This window comes from Carassius carassius, chromosome 6 (genome assembly GCF_963082965.1).
Source record: "Carassius carassius chromosome 6, fCarCar2.1, whole genome shotgun sequence".
Taxonomy (NCBI): Eukaryota; Metazoa; Chordata; class Actinopteri; order Cypriniformes; family Cyprinidae; genus Carassius; species Carassius carassius.
The window spans coordinates 21,253,109-21,272,300 of record NC_081760.1 but is presented as its reverse complement, the minus strand read 5'-3'; the positions used below and the strand labels follow the sequence as shown (position 1 = coordinate 21,272,300).

General features: G+C 39.1%; 1 protein-coding gene and 1 pseudogene across 1 annotated transcript; both read right to left on the bottom strand.

Moving 5' to 3' along the window:
• Positions 1–7,157: 7,157 nt before the first annotated feature.
• On the bottom strand, positions 7,158–10,469 carry cryaa (crystallin, alpha A). The gene is made up of 3 exons (XM_059551566.1): positions 10,086–10,469; positions 9,280–9,402; positions 7,158–8,041 (listed from the first exon to the last, which is right to left on the bottom strand). Exons 1-3 carry the CDS (start codon positions 10,275–10,277, stop codon positions 7,835–7,837), a joined length of 522 nt encoding a protein of 173 aa, XP_059407549.1. The 5' UTR covers positions 10,278–10,469; the 3' UTR covers positions 7,158–7,834.
• A 2,467-nt stretch (positions 10,470–12,936) lies between these two features.
• Positions 12,937–19,190, bottom strand: LOC132141664 (cystathionine beta-synthase-like; annotated as a pseudogene).
• Positions 19,191–19,192: the final 2 nt, after the last annotated feature.

The following is a 19,192-nucleotide window of genomic DNA, read 5'->3' as shown; positions in this document are numbered from 1 at the left end:
GAAAGCACTTAGGTGTTGAGAGATGTGAGCAGCCTATTGGAGGAAGGTTTAGAGACCCACAGTATCCTGTTAGATGGACATCTATTGATGTATGACGGGGGTCACGCCTTGGTGGAAGGCCGAAAGCAGAGCAGCCTCGTTCCAGCCGCTGCTGGAGGCAAGGGAACGGAAACAAAGTCAGTACTCGTGGAATGATAGATTCGCTTGCCGTAGTTGAAAAAACTCATCATGCACTGTGATCTCCATGGTCGACTGGCTGAATACCTCCCGGAAGTGTTGAACATAACTATCCAGCGAGTGAATCTGAGGGCTCTGCGAATTCCACAAGGTTTCCGCACACTGCAAGGCTCTTCTGAACAGCAACGAGATGATGAAAGCCATCTTCACCTGTTCAGTCACAAACAGGGGTTGCAACTCGAAATAGAGGGAACATTGCAACAAAAACCCATTGCAGGAGGCTGCCTCACCAGAGAAGCTCGCTGGCCGGGCAATGGGACAGGCTGGTAGTGACGGTTGGTAGGAGGTGTGACACAGGTGAGGATTTACTCTGAGGATTCATGTGAGTCTTTGCTGAGTATACTGTTAAGGGGTAGGGTAGATTCCTTGACAGTTACATTTAATAACTACACTCATAATTCACAAGGTTCACATTTATGTGGATGATACCCAGTTGTACATGTCCATAAAACCTGAGTCAAAGTCCTCATCCGATTTGCTAGCTTGTGTAAATTACATCAAAAGTTGAAGGGGTAATTATTTTCTTCAGTTACATGAAAATAAGATATTTTATTAGGCTCCCCCCATTTAGTAGATGACCTGATCTCTAGTTTAAGTTCTCTTCAAGCAAATATTCGCACTCATGTTAAGAACCTGCGTAAGAACCAGGGCCAGTTTTTGCAAATGTTTAGAGTAAGCATATCACCCCTATTTTAGCAAATTTACATTTGTTACCGGTTAAATTCAGAGCTCATTACAAGGTTTTAACTTTTGTATTTAAAGCCTTGCAGTCTAGTTACAGTTTCACGAGTTCACGCTTACATACATTAGGTGAGGTATGGTATGCATATTTGGCGTGCTGTCCGGGGAAGGGCTCTGAGCTCGGGAATGGCCCGAACCTAGAGTACCCCCCAAAAAGCAAATGAACAAGAGGACAGCCGCCAGTTTAAAGAAAGCCCCCCCCCCCCAAAATAGCATAGAGTACTGGCGGGGGCTTATTTTGATTTTCTGAGAAGTCCTCTCATTGGCAGGCCTGAAGGGCCTACATACTCCGGTGGGAGCGATTTAGGCGTTAGAAGGGTAGGCCCTACTGGCTGCAGGTACTGAACTACGTGGTTGTGGGCACCCGGTCGGTAAGGCTCGAGCCGATGCTCAAAGGGAGCTTGTAGCGTTGGAACGGTGAACCCTACCGGCCGATGCAGAGGAGCAGCGTGGTTGTGGTGCCCAACCGGGAGGACCCGAGTTGCCTTAACTGGAATAGGTCACGGTGTTGGCGTACGGGCCCTACTGGCTGATAGCCCCTGCTATTCAGTGGGCGAAGGGCCTAAGGCTGACTGAGAGGGCCCATAAAGGCTCCGACTGGAGATTTGAGACTCAGGTTTGGCAGATAAAAAGCTTTGGGCTGGCCGACAGGGAGGACTCTGGCGACATCCGAAGGGAGATCCTGACTCACGGCATCGGATGGATGAGACTCTCTTGCGGCCGGCAAGTATAGAAACCGACCAGGAGAACTCTCGCCAGACATCTGATGGGAGCGCACATATCAGACAGGTAAGCCTCGCCGGATGGGGAGAGTGGAAAGGAAAACCCGACTGGGAGGGCTTTCGCGGCATCCGATGGGGCATCATAATCAGAACATCGAACGGGTAAGCCTTGCCAGATGGGGTTAAAAGATGTGAGGATAGCTGAGAGGGTTTTTTTTGCAGGATTTGGTGAGAGGTCGAGACTCGTAGCATTGGACGGTTAAGCCTCGCCTACCGTCAAATGGAAAGATAAGTTGCGTAGCCAGGAGACTCTTACCGACGTCCGAAGGGAGCCCACGCATCGAACTGGTTAAGTCTGCCTTAGGAGGTGAAATGACCAGAAAGTAATCTAAGAGATGGATAATATATGGAATTGCATAATTGTTGGAAAGGATCCAGCAAACGGCTTCGGATAGCATATAGAAAATTTTGGGGCTGCTTTTGCATCCGAAGGTTAATCGGACGGGGAAATAGTATTTCTCGAGCCATCGGATCCCGAACAGGTGCCAAAAGTCCGGATGGATGGACATCACTTTGAAGGCAGAAGTGATGTCTATTTTTGCAAGCCAGGCTCCTCGGCCCGCGATTTTAATCAGTTCGACTGCCTGATCTATGTCTTGGTATTTGAGCAAAAATTCGTCGAGAGGTATCAAACTATTGATGCTCGGGACTGTGGATTTATGTGGGGATGACAGATCCACTATTAAGCGTTTCTTACCTGAAAATTTTCTAGTAGCCACTCTGATTGGGCTGACTCTGAACGTTTTGAAGGGGGGTTTATTGAAGGGCCCGATCATGAATCCTGACTCGACTTCTTTTTTGATAAGGTTGACTACTATGTCGGGCTCTGCGTAGGCGGATTGGAGATTATGGCAGACCTTGTTTTAGGAAAGCTTGCATACAATGCCAGGGTTAAAACCGTGTCTGAGGCCAGACAGGAGATAATTTGTAAATTCTTTGTTGGGATGGTGTGCTAGTTCGATGATCATGCGAAAGATATACACAGGAGTCGATAGGTAATTTTTTGATTTTTTATTCATGGCTTTAGACACGGGGCAAACTAAACGTGCTTGAGCACCGCCACAAAATTTGCAGGTGTGTAGGTAATTAAAATTTTAATTAATTCAAATTAAGTGATGCATAGCTGCCTGTTTTCTGCTTCTGGTTGGGCTGGACACGAGTTTGCTGAAGTCGCTGATCTTGGGATGTAGCTGGTGGATTTTGCCGGGGGAGTATCGGAGTATTGGGGTGCATCAGGATTTATTTGTGGGCAGGTTATGGTGGAGTGAGCCACTGACCTGCAGACTGCACAAAAAATGCTCCTGCAGCCTAGAAATGCGCGGCTGTGCAAGTCAGAGTCGAGGGCTCCCCAATAAGGGCACTGGTTCCACTGAGCGATTCGGATTGCACACTTAGCGGAAAAAGCTTGTGGTATGTATAAAAGTGACCCCCATCCTTAGGACAACGTGAGCTCGGCTATTATAGACAAATAGTCGTTGAGTTCGCGTCGCCTGTGAGGGAAGGCTGAACAGATTATCTTGGTGAAACGGTTGAATGCGATGGTGAATTCGGAAAAGGAAAGTAATCGAGATGAAAGGGGATTTGGATTTTTTAACGTGACTGAGAAATCCCCGCAGTCTATTTGGCGGTTTGAATCAGGAGTGGGCAGGAGGGAAAGAAGAGACGAGAGATCTACGTCCGCACCTGCTAATATCCGTGCTCGGATGCTGTGAGTCACTTGGGGAGGTTCAGAGGCGACAGCGTTTGATGGGGCGGGCATTGGTGTAGCCATGAAGAGTGAATAGGGGGATTTTGCTTGGAGGAGGGTGGTGACGGTGACTGGGGGCGGGGCTGTGATTGGCAGCGATTGCGGCCAAGCGCTTGCTTGAGCCGCGGGCCCGGAGTTGAAAGGAGCGGGCGGCGGGGCTGTGTTTGGCAGCCAGTATGGCCAGGTGTTTTCTTGGGCCGTATGCCCGAAGCTGGGATGAACGAGAGGCAGGGCTGTGTTAGGCGGCCAGTTCAGCCAAACATTAGCGTGAGCCGCGGGCTCGTAGATGGAAGGAGCGGGAGGCGGGGCAGTATGCGCCAGCCAGTTCGACCAAGCGCTAGCTTGAGCCTCGGGCACGAAGCTGGAAGGAGCGGGAGGTGGCGCTGTATTTGGCGACCAGTTCAGCCAAGCGCTTGCTTAGGCTGCGAGGTCTGGATTAAAAGTTCCATGCGATGGGACTGAGATGGGTGGAGGAGGCGGCCAGGAGCCTCCTTGAGCTACAGCCCCCTGTGCTGTTGGGATGGAAGCCGCGGTAGGAAGCTGGGCTCCAGCCGACATTGCGGGCACCCCAGCGGTAGGATTCGGGGCGCGGCACAGGCTTGCAGATGGCCTGTTGCTATGGCTTGATAGCCGCTGGGACCTAGGCCTTGCGGCGGAGGATGGTGGAGTGCTGTGAGGCGTATTTCGAGGTACTCCTTTCTTTTTTCCTTTCTTTGGGATTGGGGTTGACTGGGGAGAAATTTTATTATTTTGAAAGTTTGAGTACAAGTTGTAAAGTTCGGACTTGTTAAACTTGCTTGAATGCATGACATCGGTTTTGGACAGGGCCTGCTTCAGACTCGAAACTGTCCATTTTTTGATTGGCAGAATCGTTGGCCTGGCCGAGCGGTAGGAGGACGCTGGGGAGTTGGCCGCAGTTCTCGCCGGAGGCGGCGAGGGTAGGCCTAGGCGTCTTGGGAGGCGAGTGGCTGCTCGCGCCGTACCGCGCCCGCGGGTTGGAGCCTGGGGCTCGATTTGGTTGCCACACTGGGTAGGGGTGGCCTTAGAGCTGGCTGGCTGTGGTGATGGGGCTGGAGAAGAACTGGATGGGTCTTCGGACGAGGAATCTCTGTTTTGGGACATGGTGCTATTCATGCGGACCAAAATGCTGATAAACCGTCCTGCTGATAAACTGTCAATGGATAGAGGTAAGTCAGCAATATTTTGTACTATGGGATTGATTACTTGATTATGGTCCACCTGTGTTGATTAGGCTAAGTATCTGACGCGCTCCTCCAGAATCTTGTTAATAAAACATAATTTCTATCTGAGACCTTATTACTCCCCCTGAAGATCTCTTAGATCATCTTCTGACAAACTATTAAACGTCCTATTGTCTCGCTTGAGAGGTGACAGCCTGTTCCATATTCGCCCCTAAGCTGTGGAATTCGCTACATCAATCTGTTAGGTTATCCTCTTCATCCTCTAAAAATGGTATGACTGACATATTTTTATTGTGTTATTGTGAAGCACCTTGGTCAGCATGTCATAATGTTGTTTTAAGGTGTTATATAAATAAAAATGAGTTTAGCCACACTATTATGACATAAAGTGGCGTATTCCACAACCTGTAATAATTGGCAGATTTGCTTCAGTATAGGCTGATTTATGCTAAAACGTACAGGATGTTTTTATAGAACACAGACCTCTTATATGTCAAAAAATCAAGGGACTTTTGATTTCTCGGTTCATGACCCGTTTAAATGATAACCCAGACTTATTTACAAATGCAGAGAATGATCTAAGGAATATCCCATTATAGAATTAAACTTCTGCTTAACGCCTCATTAAAACCAATTATGAAAAGTTTCTGGCTCAAAAGCTTGGAACTCTTTTCTGCATGTAGCACACTGCAAAAAGTGGTAACCTGATATTAAGTAATATTTTTCCTTAAAAACTTAAAACCTGTTAATTTAGGTGTTACCACTTTTCAGTGTAGGGGAGGAGATGCTAATTAAGTGTATTTTCATGCATTTTAAATGTTGTATTTATTTATTTTGCTTCTTCACATTGACTTAAACATGCCTCTTTATTCAGTCTCTTCAGAACAGTAGCTTCAACCACTTTTCTGCTATCTACTGCCTGCTGTTAGAGTAATGAAGAGCTGAAAGAGTAATGAAGCATCAAGCATTGTAGCAAAATAAACTGGGAAGTAAGTGGCTAAAAGATCCATGTCACACTCCTTAGGGGACAGTGCTGCCTCTGGAGGATGATCTTATCACACTTGACACATACACATGCTCAGCTTCTGCTGCCTGTCAGCTTAAGACTACAGCATATAAATACTCACAGGTGAAGCATTTGAAAAAGTTGGAAATAGAGGATCAAACCCTTGACAGTCCTTCTGTGGAGTCCAGAAAATCACGGAGACACACTCCCCCATATGACTCTGCATCCCAGAAATGTTCCTACTTGCCAAGTAAGTTTGAAGGAATCTCTAGAGAAATTATACTCATTATGATCGGTCCATTCACGGAAGTATTGCAGACACCCAAAGACATCAATTTTCACAATATGTACTTGTTTAGAATTTAATTTAAAGGGTTAGTTCACCCAAAAATGTTATCAGAGTTATATAAAAAAAAATGTCTTTGATCGTTCAAGCTCTATCATTGCCGTCAGCAGGTGATGCATTCCTTCAGTCCAAAAGAAGTGAAATGAAAAGCGTCCTTCCATAAAAAACACGGCACGGTCTCACATGGCTCCGGGAGGTGAACAAAGGCCTGCTGTAGTGACTCAATGCGTTTTTGTAAGAAAAAATATATTCATATCAGAGGAAGCCATAAATGTGTAATTTGAAGAAAAACTTTTTAGTCAAAGCTTAAACTTAATGGCACAAAAAAAACTAGGCGTTGCTTTTTTATTTATTTATTTATTTGTTTATTAAAAAGTATATGTAATTAAAATATACCTAACAAAGTAATAGGTAGTTTAAGGTAATTACATGGATGAAGGTTAGGTTTCAGGGTAGGTTCAGTGTTCATATTTACTTCATATTTTTTAAATGTTAAAATGTTTTTTCTTTTTAAAGTAAATTTTACAAAATCTCATGCTTGTTTTATTTTTCAGTGCATTAGTCATACAATGTAAACAAAAAATTGGTAAAATGCAATTTAATCCATTAAATTAGTCTTGTTGGTACAGATTAATGTACTGATACAGCAATATGGAACAATATTTTGTCTTAGAGTTAATTTATATACTAAAACACATATTAACAGTACCCCAACTGAATGAAAACCAATCAACAGATAATCCATCTGTAGTCCCTATCACAAAGAGTAGATGTTTGAAAAATAGAGGGGACATTTTGGGTTGTTTCAGATACCAGTTCTCTCCATTTTATAAAAAATCTGGATATGTCTTTCTTATTTGTAGTTATAAACATATGTGCATCATTCAAAATCTCCACAATAATATACATTTAAATCAGCTAGCTAGTGATATGTGGCTTAATTTTACTCTGCAAAAAGTATATTTGCTGGTATAAATTACGTATTTAGGCTGATGCAGCGATATATAGATGTTACCATTTTTAGGTTACCTTTTTTTTTTCAGTGTATGATGTATGTTGTGACTAGTATTACATAGCAAAAATACAACAAACAAGATTTTCTTAATGGTTAATGGTACAACTTTATTTATTTATATTTAATCACTTTTAGTAGACCCCTGAGGAGTCAGTAATAAGTAGAACAGGGCTAAACCCTACAAGACAAGAAAAAGTCAATGACAAGAGAAGTCTAGAAAAGAGGTCATGACACAGGCGAGGAAGGAGGCCGAGGTATGATTAGTGATGGAATCTCCCTTGGATTAACCAAGCTCTCCAAGGTTTCTTGGAGCATAAGTTCTCCAGCTTTCTTATCCTATACAATAAATGATTATACTTTTAAATAATGTTCTCTTATTGTAGCCTATATCACCAGAATGGTAAAAAATCTGAGCAATGACTGTTTGCAATTTATCATCTGACTAGAAAGGAGCGAGGCTTGATTAAGAAATGAGACCCTCAGCCAATCATCCTGATCCATTTCCTGTGTGTCATTAAAATTGAAAACAATCATAGTGGATTATGGAGATTATTAGCTAGTGTAGTCTAATGAAAGAAGGTATTAAGTCAAATATACACTGGCACCCTTTAAAGTGGAAATGGGAGGAAGGGCTTATTTAATCATAAATAAATAGAGGATTTGCTTAAATCCACCTTTAGATGCCCTCTGAAATGAAAGCCCCCTGTGAGCCCCACTCACACCTCTATACCGCCACCTGGCTGTGGGTAGAGACCCGTCTAAGAGGAGGAGCCTGAGTTGGTCTTGTCCTCCCGGGTAACAGGGATGGTGTGATCTCCACGACCAGCCTCTATGCCACCAGTCTTGGGTCCACAAAGAGTAAGCAGGCCATCAGCAGATAGTGTGCAGGTGATAGCAGACTGGTCCACATTAGAAGGCAGACGGTAGCGGCGGCGGAACTCACGGGAGATGTAGCCGTGATCATCCTGAGGAGCCAAACAACAAATATTAAGGAAAAGGCTACATACATTTTCATAAACCCATCTTGTACAGACAGCAGAGATATTACAACTGTAGCTCTTCACCTCATGACCTGAGCAAACACTCACTATTTGCTCTTAGTTGACCTGAAGATGTGCCTGTTCTATTGTTGGAAAACTCAGTGTGGTAGGAAGGTTTTGAAATATTTTCAGGAAAGATTAAAATCGGCCAAATTATTGTAATGTTGAATAAATGTGTATAAATAGGAAGGAATTTTATTACTGTTAGAATAAGAATCTAAATAGAATCCCTATTTTAGTAAATCTTTTAGTAAATCCACTTTCAAGTACTATTTTATAAAGACATGCATATAAAATCCATATTTAATTAATATAAATTATAATTATATATTATCAATGTAAAGGTAATTCCTCATGTTAATAGTTAATGTTAGTTAATGCATTACTATTGCATGATCCATTCATTTTTTACTAAATCAGAATCTTGTGGCAAATCAGTTTACTCTTTTATCACAAATATGAAATTATACATTTGACTTTTAGATTAGATTTAGATTAGTTTGATCCTGATTACATTAGTGTTGATTTGAGCCCATATACTGCTGTGTATGTATCAGTACAGTTCAACAAGCACTGCCCAAACAGTTACCAGGATTTCATGTATGCTGCTGATCAGGTCAGACAAAACAACAGCTTTAGGTCAAGTCATTTTAAAACACTCTACCAATAAATCCCTGGAAAGATTACCCACAAGCCCTTCACTTGTTTTTAGGGACTCCAAAACGCAAAAATGACATCAATCTGACACAAACATTCAGAGATATTGGCTCAATTATTCCTCATTTGTGCTTCCCTTAAGGCTACTGAAACATGCAAATAAATCCATAATACTGAAATAGTAACTATGGGGATAAACACACAGTTTATTAGCATACACTAAGTATTATACTGCTATACTGTTACATAGTTCACTGTACACTGATCATCTTGATGTAAAACAAACTAAAGTACTGTAAATAAATCATTATTCAAACAAGAGTTCAATTATTTAATGATTCACAACTGTACAAGTCAAATACTAGATTACTTCCATTATTAGAAAAATCAGTATAGCAATTGATGAGAATATTTGGATGGTTAATTAAATTTCATTGTAAGTTTCTTATTGCAAACATACTTATTGAACACATTTCATGTCATGTCTGAATGAGCTGTGACCTCACCTGTCTTTCTGCATGCCTGCCCTGGATCTCCACATAGTCATCTGTCACCTTGAGATTGAGCTCATCAGGAGAGAAATGTTTCACATCCAGGTACACTGTGAATTTGTCTCTGTCAGACCTCACCTGGAGAAATGGCACAATGCAGTTTCATCAGTGTGGTGTTGCTTGCTGCTAAGAATACATAAGGTTTTTAGATTATTTCATAAAAAAAAGAAATAAAACTATTGCCACAAATTAATGAAAAATAAAATCTAGCTGGATATGATTCATAAATGATATATCACTGGTTTTTTCAACATTAGATGAATAGTAGGCTATGTTACTTAATTTCTTTCTTAATTCTTTTCTGTAAACTTAAGAGAAAGGGGTACTGGTAATTTTCTCCATGGACACTATACTTTTTTTCTACTGCTCTCTCTCTCTCTCTTACAGTGTTGCATTCTCCAGTTTGTTAATTTCTCCCTTTAAGCCTGGCTCTGGTTTGTCTTTTGTCAAAATTAGGCATTATTTTTCAGTTTAATTTTTCTTTTTTTTTATTGGTCTTATTTGCAATTTAATTCCTGGAGTCTGTAAGGAAATACTCTAAAATGTATTTTCTGGAAACCTTGTAGCATTAAATGTTTGAGTTTTACCTCCACAATATACTTCACTTTGAGGTGATACTAATTCTTTATATGCTCTTTGTCACAAAGATGACTTAATGCATTTATTTAATGATAAACAACCCCTGTTGGGCTTGAATCAACAGTGGCATTTTACGATTCTAAATCTAAATCTTCTAAATTCACAGTGAAGCAGGTCATTACCTCAGAGATGCCCGCGTTGGAGGAGTCCAGCAAGCTGCGGAAGAGTGAGTGTCGATAGTAAGGGCTGATACTTGAGGCAGCGAAGGGAAAGATGTCATAGTCGAACAGGCCTTCTCCAAAGTACTGGTCGAAGAGGCGGGTGGGGTAGCCCACGGTGCGTCTAAACCAGGGATGTTGGATGGCAATATCCATAATGTCAGGCTTGGAAATTCGCAGCTTGGATTAGCTAAAAGTAGACTGGAAATTTTCAACCTGATTGTGACTATTTGCACCTGAAAATAGGAAATTTTTCAAGATGATGTGGACTGAAGGCAGGTATGAGGAGGCTGATAGAGGCTGGTACAGTAGGCAAAGATCCCAATGATGTGCGCCGTTCCCAGTGAAGGCAAGCTGCTGGTTATATACCTGTGCTGCAGAAAGAGAGGCTTACAAGTGGATCTCTTTGGAATGGCATTATCTCATGGTGGGAACAGTGCTGTCAGCAGAATCGGTGGGGTGTACACTGACCTGAGAATGACAGTCTGGCCCTGAATGGCTCCCGGTAGTTCCCTGCTGGCAAGTAATCACCGGAAAATAAATGCCTACCAAAACAAACCAGACCATACAGATGAAGTGATGTGGCCACAGATCATTACCAATGGTGTGTTATAGTCTTAATTGTTTCACCAAATGTTTCTTAGCCCTGACTACAAGTACATGTCTTCAGAAGCATATTTCCTCCTCAAAATTGAAGCTTTACTAAAAAGTACATGTGAAAAGTTAGTCTGGAAAATTATTTAGAAGCTGACCCAAAAGATCCATTTTTGATAATTTTCATGTTACTACAGAATACAAATCATGGACCACATAAAGAGAGGGACTAGTCTGGGGAATGTAACACATGAGTCAAATTGCCATGCTTTGCCGAATAAGCCTAGACATCAGTACTATCAGTATGTGTTTTTAAAATGTAATGAATTTTTTGTTGAGTAATAATAATTGATACTTCTGGCTTTTATGACTCATAGTATGATATACTGTAGTGAGAAAATGGAGGAAGAAACAGCTCAGTTTTATTTAGAGACCCAAAAGCAAAAAATTGTTGCAAATATTTTATATGGCCAAAACGTTAGATGTAATTCTGATAGCTTGTAATGTAAATCACTGAGATCTTTATAACAGTATAGCAGACTACTTACATAAAATGATTTAAATATCAGGTTTCACTCTAAATCTCCCAGTAATGTCTTAGTAAAATAATGTTTAAAAGATGATCAAAACATATAATGCAATTCAATACAATGGAACAAATAATGTTCCTCAAAAGCCTTATGGATCATATTTGATACTCACATTTTAACGTGTAATAAAATAAAAGTTACTTCAGTCCAGTGTTAATCTTGAAATATTACTAACAATATCAATTTTATTTTTATTTTTACTATATAAATATCAGTTAAAATTTCACAGAAAAAAAGACACATGAACAAAAACCTCATGGTGGATGTTTGTACATTGATACAATCAAATCAGACAACAGAAGACGTGTAGTAGATTGTGTGCAACAGGTTTTCAGCAAAGTTTGATCATGTTGATCATTTAAATGCCATAGGAATTTGTCATATTAAATTTGATACAGGAGACTCATGGCACGAGGGTCAGTAAATAAAATAAGAAAAAAGATAAAGCTAACAAAATATGACAAATAAAATCAATATGAATGTTCTATACACTTTTGGTAGATTACAAACTGCTGCTTTTTTCCCCACTGTCGTGGTTTAATAGCATATATAGAAAGTGCACTGACACATATGTTCAGTGAAATGGCTTAGCAAAGGTTTTGTGTGTGGAGTATTTAACATAACTACTATCAGTCTGACTGAAGCCATAATTCCAATGGCAGATGTAATGACTTCCTCTCTGGTACGTGCGGCAGCATTAGGGTAATCCTGGGGGCTTCACCTGGCACGCTGGTGAGGCTTAACTGTAAACTACCAGCAAGGCCCTTTTTCCATACCACAGACTCGACTGCCTTGGCAAACAGACCCCAGCCGAGCCAGTGGAGTGAGGATGGGTGTCCAGGCCACCGGATGGGTGGTTTAATCTTTGGCCAGGTTTCGGCTCAGTCAGCAGCTTTTGTTGGAAACTTTTTGTCAGTGGACTGAAGCATGAACATAACTATTAAAAGAGTGTGAGTTAAGAAAGGATATTTTATATCAAGTCTGGAGAAAAGAAGCAAACTTCATTATCTAGCATGTATCTTCTATAACTGTTTATGGATTCCCTTACATTGTTTATTCTTTTACTGCGACAAATTCAATTAGGAGAGGATTTTTAAAATGGCATTTACTTTATTCTTTGTAATGTACCAACTTTTTATATAATGCAATAAGAAGGCTAGAGTAATGAAAGCAAATTTATAAACAACATTTACAGTACTAAGTAAACTTAATTTTATCAACTACACCATCATCTACATAAATCAGAGGTGCCTACAACTACATGTGGTGACATATATGTCAAATATTACTCACATTAAGCAACCAAAATGAAAATACAGAGTAAAATCACTTGTTTTGTGACAGACGCAGCTATAGCACAGAATACAGTGAGACACTGACTTTTTGTCAGCACTGTTTGTCCAAAATATGCAAGAACACAAACCACAATAATTGTCACACTGACTAAAATAGTTTTGGAATAATACACAGCAAAATACATATCTATGGCCAATAATGATTTCTATCCAGTAAAGTTAATTATTATTAAAACCGTAATTTTATACCCTGTTCTGGTGCCTTTAAACATCATTGTAAATTTGTTAAAATTAGTTAATAATTGTTAACAACATTTTTAAATGTTAACATAGTTATTGGCTATGAAATCAGAAATATAATTTTAAGAAGCAGTGCCACCCAACCCTACTGCCCAAATTTAGGTGAAATAGCCACATGACATCTATAGCTCTAATGTTATGATTCCTCGTAGTGCATCATATTCAGATTGAGGCAGGAAGTGCTCTAATGCCTTCAGTATTCATCAGTTGATTCTGATATCTATCTCTCTCTTTTCTCTCGAGCCGTCACAAAGTTGAGGAGATCGATGGCTGTCACCACTCCAAACACCATTTGCTTTTGAGTGGAAGATCCATCAGTCAGATCTGAAAAAACAGAGCAGCAAATTTAGCCAAACATCTCATCATCCTTTCATTGCTAAGTGTGTACGAGATCAGGAGGATAAGACCTCATAGATACAAAGATTAAAAACTCTGGCTGCACTCACAATCCTATGAGCTGTCTCAACTGAAAGAAACTTGAATTTTCTGATCATAAAATATATCAACGTCTTTGTTTTGTCTCAGGATGCACACCAGTAATGTTTTTTTTTTTAAGCACGTTTATAAAAGTTGCTTAAATGTCTTAATTGAACTCTGATCTAATCCTTGCTTTCTTCTAAACCCCGTCTGTGAAACCGGCCCCAGTGTTCAATTAAGATGAAATTCAAAACAAAAAAACCCAAATAAAAATAAAATAAAGATAAAGGATTATTTAAAAAAAACAAAAAAAAAACAGACAAACTCAATGGAACTACCTCCTCAGCCCCGAAATTTAGTTGCTGGAAGCTCTCCTCTTTCTCCCTTTTTTCTCCCCCATAGTAGCTGTGATATGTTTCCTGCATTGCGCTTTTATTCAGTAGCTCATCCAATAACAAAAATTAGGTGATTTACACCAATATGTGATGTGGCTGCTGGGCAATCAGACCCTGGAAATAAATTATCCTCCAAATTTTGATCTAGCTTGTATTCATTTTGTTAAGAAAATATATTCGTGGCAGGGTCTTGAACACAAGCCACAGTGTTTGAATATAATCAAAATGATTACAAGTAGTAACACTGAAACAGAATCTTTCTCAATGGAAGAATTTTTTTTTAATGAAAGATAATGCTTAAATTTTTTTAATGAAACATGGTGAATCATTCACATGAAGATCTCTAATAGGAATTTACAAAATACACTGTGTGAATTTTTATATCATGCCGAATTGCTGAGAGTCAGCAGTTCTCAAAATGCATGAAAGAAAATATGATCGGTTGCCATATTTCAATACAATCTGTTGTTGAAAATTCTGATTTTGAAATTTTGGAATAACACAATTTCAAAATGAGACATTTAAGTATTTAATGTTGAGAAAAACAGGGTATTGCTTTCATTTTAATTAGGAACACCTCACTATAGACGTGTTCCTTGCAGTACAGGGACAGCTAAAGCTAACCAACATCTATTATGATGAGAATGGACAACTACTGTCACTGTCTGCTAATCAAAGGAGGATTCTCTCAGCTGCTCCTACTGCTGCTAAAAAAAGTTGTCTTGAATCTATGGTTTGATTCATCTACCCCAGCTATGTCTACTTGAATGTCCTACTGTATCTGTTGGATATTGCTCTTCTTGAGTGTACCGTGGCTAAAGTGCACAGCACCACCAGAAGGACAAGGCAATTTTGGTCAGACCTTGTTGTGACTTTACTGGATCTTTTGAGATCTAAAGTTCTACATGTACTCATCTGTATTTTGGTCATAAGTTTTATTTCTGTCAAATAATTTTTAATTTTATGTAATTTTATAGATCGATAAAAAAAATTACTTTACCTTTTTTAAAATCTCCTTATCTTATGACTCTTGGGCTTTATTGTATTGTATCTTTTAAAATGTGTTATAAAAGAAAGAAGAAAAAAAAAAGAAAGGATAACTACAAATGAAAACTGAGGGCTATAAATACATGGGGGAAAACAAGGCAATAAACAAGAGACAGGACCAAAAGAAGGAGAAACACATAACAACATACAGTACAAGTTATCAAAACCTCACTTTTCACATTAACTCTGAATTTATAAACTCTATTCCTATGTCAACTTTGTGCCATGCTAAACCATTCTAAGTGAACCTCAAAGATAAATAAAGCATACTGTATATGATATTGCCCTTACAAGAATATTAACGTAAAGTCAACGTTTTTTTGGAATTTAGTTTTCCTACATCTGAATTTTCCTTGCATACATAGCTAATGAGAGGGAAGACGTGGCCTAATGGTTAGAGAGTCGGACTCCCAATCGAAAGGTTGTGAGTTCGAGTCCCGGGCCGGCAGGAATTGTGGGTGGGGGAGTGCATGTACAGTTCTCTCTCCACCTTCAATACCACGACTTAGGTGCCCTTGAGCAAGGCATCGAACCCCCAACTGGTCCCCGGGCGCCGCAGCATAAATGGCTGCCCACTGCTCCGGGTGTGTGTTCACAGTGTGTTTGTGTATGTGTGTGTGTGTATGTGTTCACTGCTCTGTGTGTGTGCACTTCGGATGGGTTAAATGCAGAGCACAAATTCTGAGTATGGGTTACCATACTTGGCTGAATGTCATTTCACTCACTCACTCACTAATGCGCTTTTGTAAAACAATCGAGAGCACATAATCCGGTCAAGTGCTTCAATATGTCAGAATTAACACTCACACTGAATCTGCTCATGGACCACGAGGGCAAAATGATCCGTTTCTAAGATCCGAGACAGCTTTTTTTTTTTTTTTTGATTGTCAGTTAGACGAATCTAAAACAGGCAAAATGGAGGAAGTAATGTCAGATTGAGTGAGTGAGCTCAAAATATCCTTTCTGTAAGACCTGCACTAGGCTCACCTGCTTGAACTGTTTGTAGAGCACTTTGCTGACAGGGTCAGAGGGCTTGACCTTTCCTGCAAGTACAGAGGCAAGCATGTTTCCCAGGGTCACCATTCCCAGAATCAGTCTGCAGAGAGAAAGCCAAACAAAACTAAATTCCTCTCCACACTTTTAATCATGTTCAATTAGAAAGACTATATACCTTTAATACAGTAAGTGCTGATGACAATTACAGTGAGATTATCACCATTTTAATGCTGATTAAAATTTTATTTGTTGCATGTATTGCTCACCCAGATTCATCTACGACAGGTGCCTGGTCAAAGCCCTTTTCTTTCAAGATTTTGATGGTTTTTTGGCATGTGACTGTGGGCAGCACAGTTAGTGGAGCACAAAGGTTTAGACTTTGTAATTTCAGATTCCACCACCTGGAAGGAATTGAATGAAGGATGAATAAAAATTAAGAATGAACACAGAACCGAAAACGAGAGGCTGCTCAGGTTCTAAATGCCTGCACATTGTATTAATGTTCAATAATATAATTGGAATATATATTTAATATAAAAGGAAAATTAGGCTAGCTTTCACCACATGAAGTTGTCATATTTACAGTATGTGTGAAAAGTTAAAATATGAAAATGTATGAATAGTGTTTTCCACAGAGATGTTTCAAACACCTAGCTAAAAACGCTTTTAAATATATATATATATATATATATATATATATATATATATATATATATATATATATATATATATATATATAGATTCATTTTATTACAATATCATCAAGATTAAAAAAAAAACTCAGATATGGGTCAACTATATAATCAAGAGGGTTCACAGAATCACAGGACAAGAGTAGTTTTCATTAATCAGGGTTCAGGATAGGTAGTATTTAAAATGCTTGTCTTTAATTAATTTCAGCATCTGCCGCCCAATATCATTGCTTAAATGTTGTGCTGTTCGTTAATTGTTTTGCAGTTTTAATAATTTTTTTAATGTTTACATTTTGCTGGATAGCTTATAAAATGACAATCTGCATTGTGACAACTTTCCCCAAACACTCTTAAAATTTTCAAAATGGGGGTTTCACAGTGATGACATAAAATAACTATTTTGGAAACTTTTAGCGATCGGTTAAAAAAATAAACTTAGTACGAAGAATTTTTTTTAATCCAATGAGCCTTTTTCCACTATATAGAACCTTTTGTGCAATGGAAAGTTTATATGGATGTTAAAGATTCTTCATGGAACTAAATGCCAATAACAAACCTTCATTTTTAAGAATGTGCAGTGTGACAATGTTCTGTTTTTATGTTGTTTTAAGATTTATGCCTACATAGAAATTTACTTCTAAAATGAAACGTACCTTATTACAAATACCAAATAAATAAATTACCAATAAAAGTGTGACAGATAGTCCCAGTCTCATGTATACACACTAAATCTTAAGTGACAAAATGATCATCTGCTCACCAGGGTTTATTCACCATAATGTCTTCTACTCTCAGAAAGCCCTTCTGGAACATCCACTTGTCACTCAAGAACTTGGACCTTAAATTAAAGAGCAGATTTTAAACACAAAATGATGACTAACATCCATTGCTTCAGACTGAACCAAGCTTTTGTAAAGCCAGCTGTCTTTGTGGAAAATAGCCAAAATCAAGGGTGAGAAAATATTTTATATTCATGCATTTGGTAGATGCTTTCAACAAAAGCTGCTTACGGTGCATTAAAGAATAAATTTTATTATTTTGTGTTCCCTGGAAAAACTGAAGCTGAATAAGCTTGCAGCCAAATCTTGTGCATCTCTCTAATTTCTCCTTACATGTAGTTGCGAATGGAGTCTGGCAGAATCACGACACAGCGCTGTCCCTCCTTCAGCTCTTTGGCTAACTTTACTGCAGCCGCCATGGCAGTGCCTGAGCTCCCCCCTGACAACAAAGACAAAAGATGCGGTATATACTTACAAAAATCTACTACAATCATGATATTACTTTTCAAAGACATTAAGCCACAATTTAAGATATTATTTAAGTTAGAGAGCATGTTAATAAAGAATAATGTGCTTACCACATAACAGCCCTTCATCTCTTATAAGCATTCGGGCCATAGCAAATGATTCCTCATCTTTGGATTTGTACCATTTGTCAACCAACTGAAATAGAAACACAATGTGTTTGATTTGTACATGAACTGCCTGCTGTCTCCCAACCACTGTAAACCAAAACTAGATTTCAACTGCCATCTAGAGGTAAAAAACTAAATAGCAATACCAGGATGTATAACATCAGAACAAAAAACAAAACAACCAAACCAAAACACCCTTAACAGTATCATTTATTTTAGAAAAATATTTAGTAAATACTTTTTTACCTACTTTATCATATTTGATACACAAGTTTCAAAATTCTCTAAATGATTAACATGATCAAACCTTTGCTGAAAAGCCTCTTGCACACAATCTACAACATGCCTACTGTCCTCTGATATATATATATATATATTATATAATTGTACAAACGTCCACCTTCAGAACATGGTTTATGTGTCTTCTTTTTTCTGTGAAATATTTTCATATTATTTTTAAGTAAATGTGAGAATAACTTTGATATTGTTAGTAAAATTTCAAGATGAACACTTAATGGTCTGAAGCAACTAAGGTTTACTTTATTATCCAAACATAATTTTTTTGAAAATAAATGTTTAAATGTGTGAGCTAAAGAGTCCTATCACATGCAATTTATTAAGGACATTAGACATATTTCAACCTGCAGACTTATATAGAGTCTCTCACAGATCTATCCAAGACGGTGGGTATAAAGTCATATCCGATGCCCTCCACCTCATACTGGGTTTTGTCCGTCCGGTTCAGCTCATCAGGCTCAGCGAGGTTCGAGCCCTCGGGTCCACCGCAACAATCTACCAAAACACAGACACTTCAAATAAGTCAAGTCTCATTTTCAGTGTTGCCTAGTTACTTAATGTCTGAGTGACTAATACAACTGCAGCTTATATGATTTTATTACAATTCAACATTATGTGGTTTACTCTTCCAGTTATTACTGTATATCCAGTTTACTCTTCCATTATTGTCTTTCTGGGTGAAATGTTAAGATGAAGATTAAATGAAATGGGATGAAATGAGGTTTTAATTTCACAAAATTGCTATTCATCAGATCTTAGGGACAATCAGTGTCTACCTTAATATTTGGGCATTTCTCCTTCAGTTTGCGGGCAACACCGGTAATAGTGCCTCCTGTGCCGGCTCCTGCCCCAGCATATCCAATTTACCTGTGGTGTGTTGAGTTGAGAGTTGAAGGAATAGTTAACAAAAGAATGAAAATGTACTCACCCTCAGGCCATCCAAGATGTAGATGAGGTTTTTCTCAACAGATCTTGAGAATTTTTGGAAATCATGGCATCCTCGGCAATGGACTCTTTCTACAATGACTTCATAC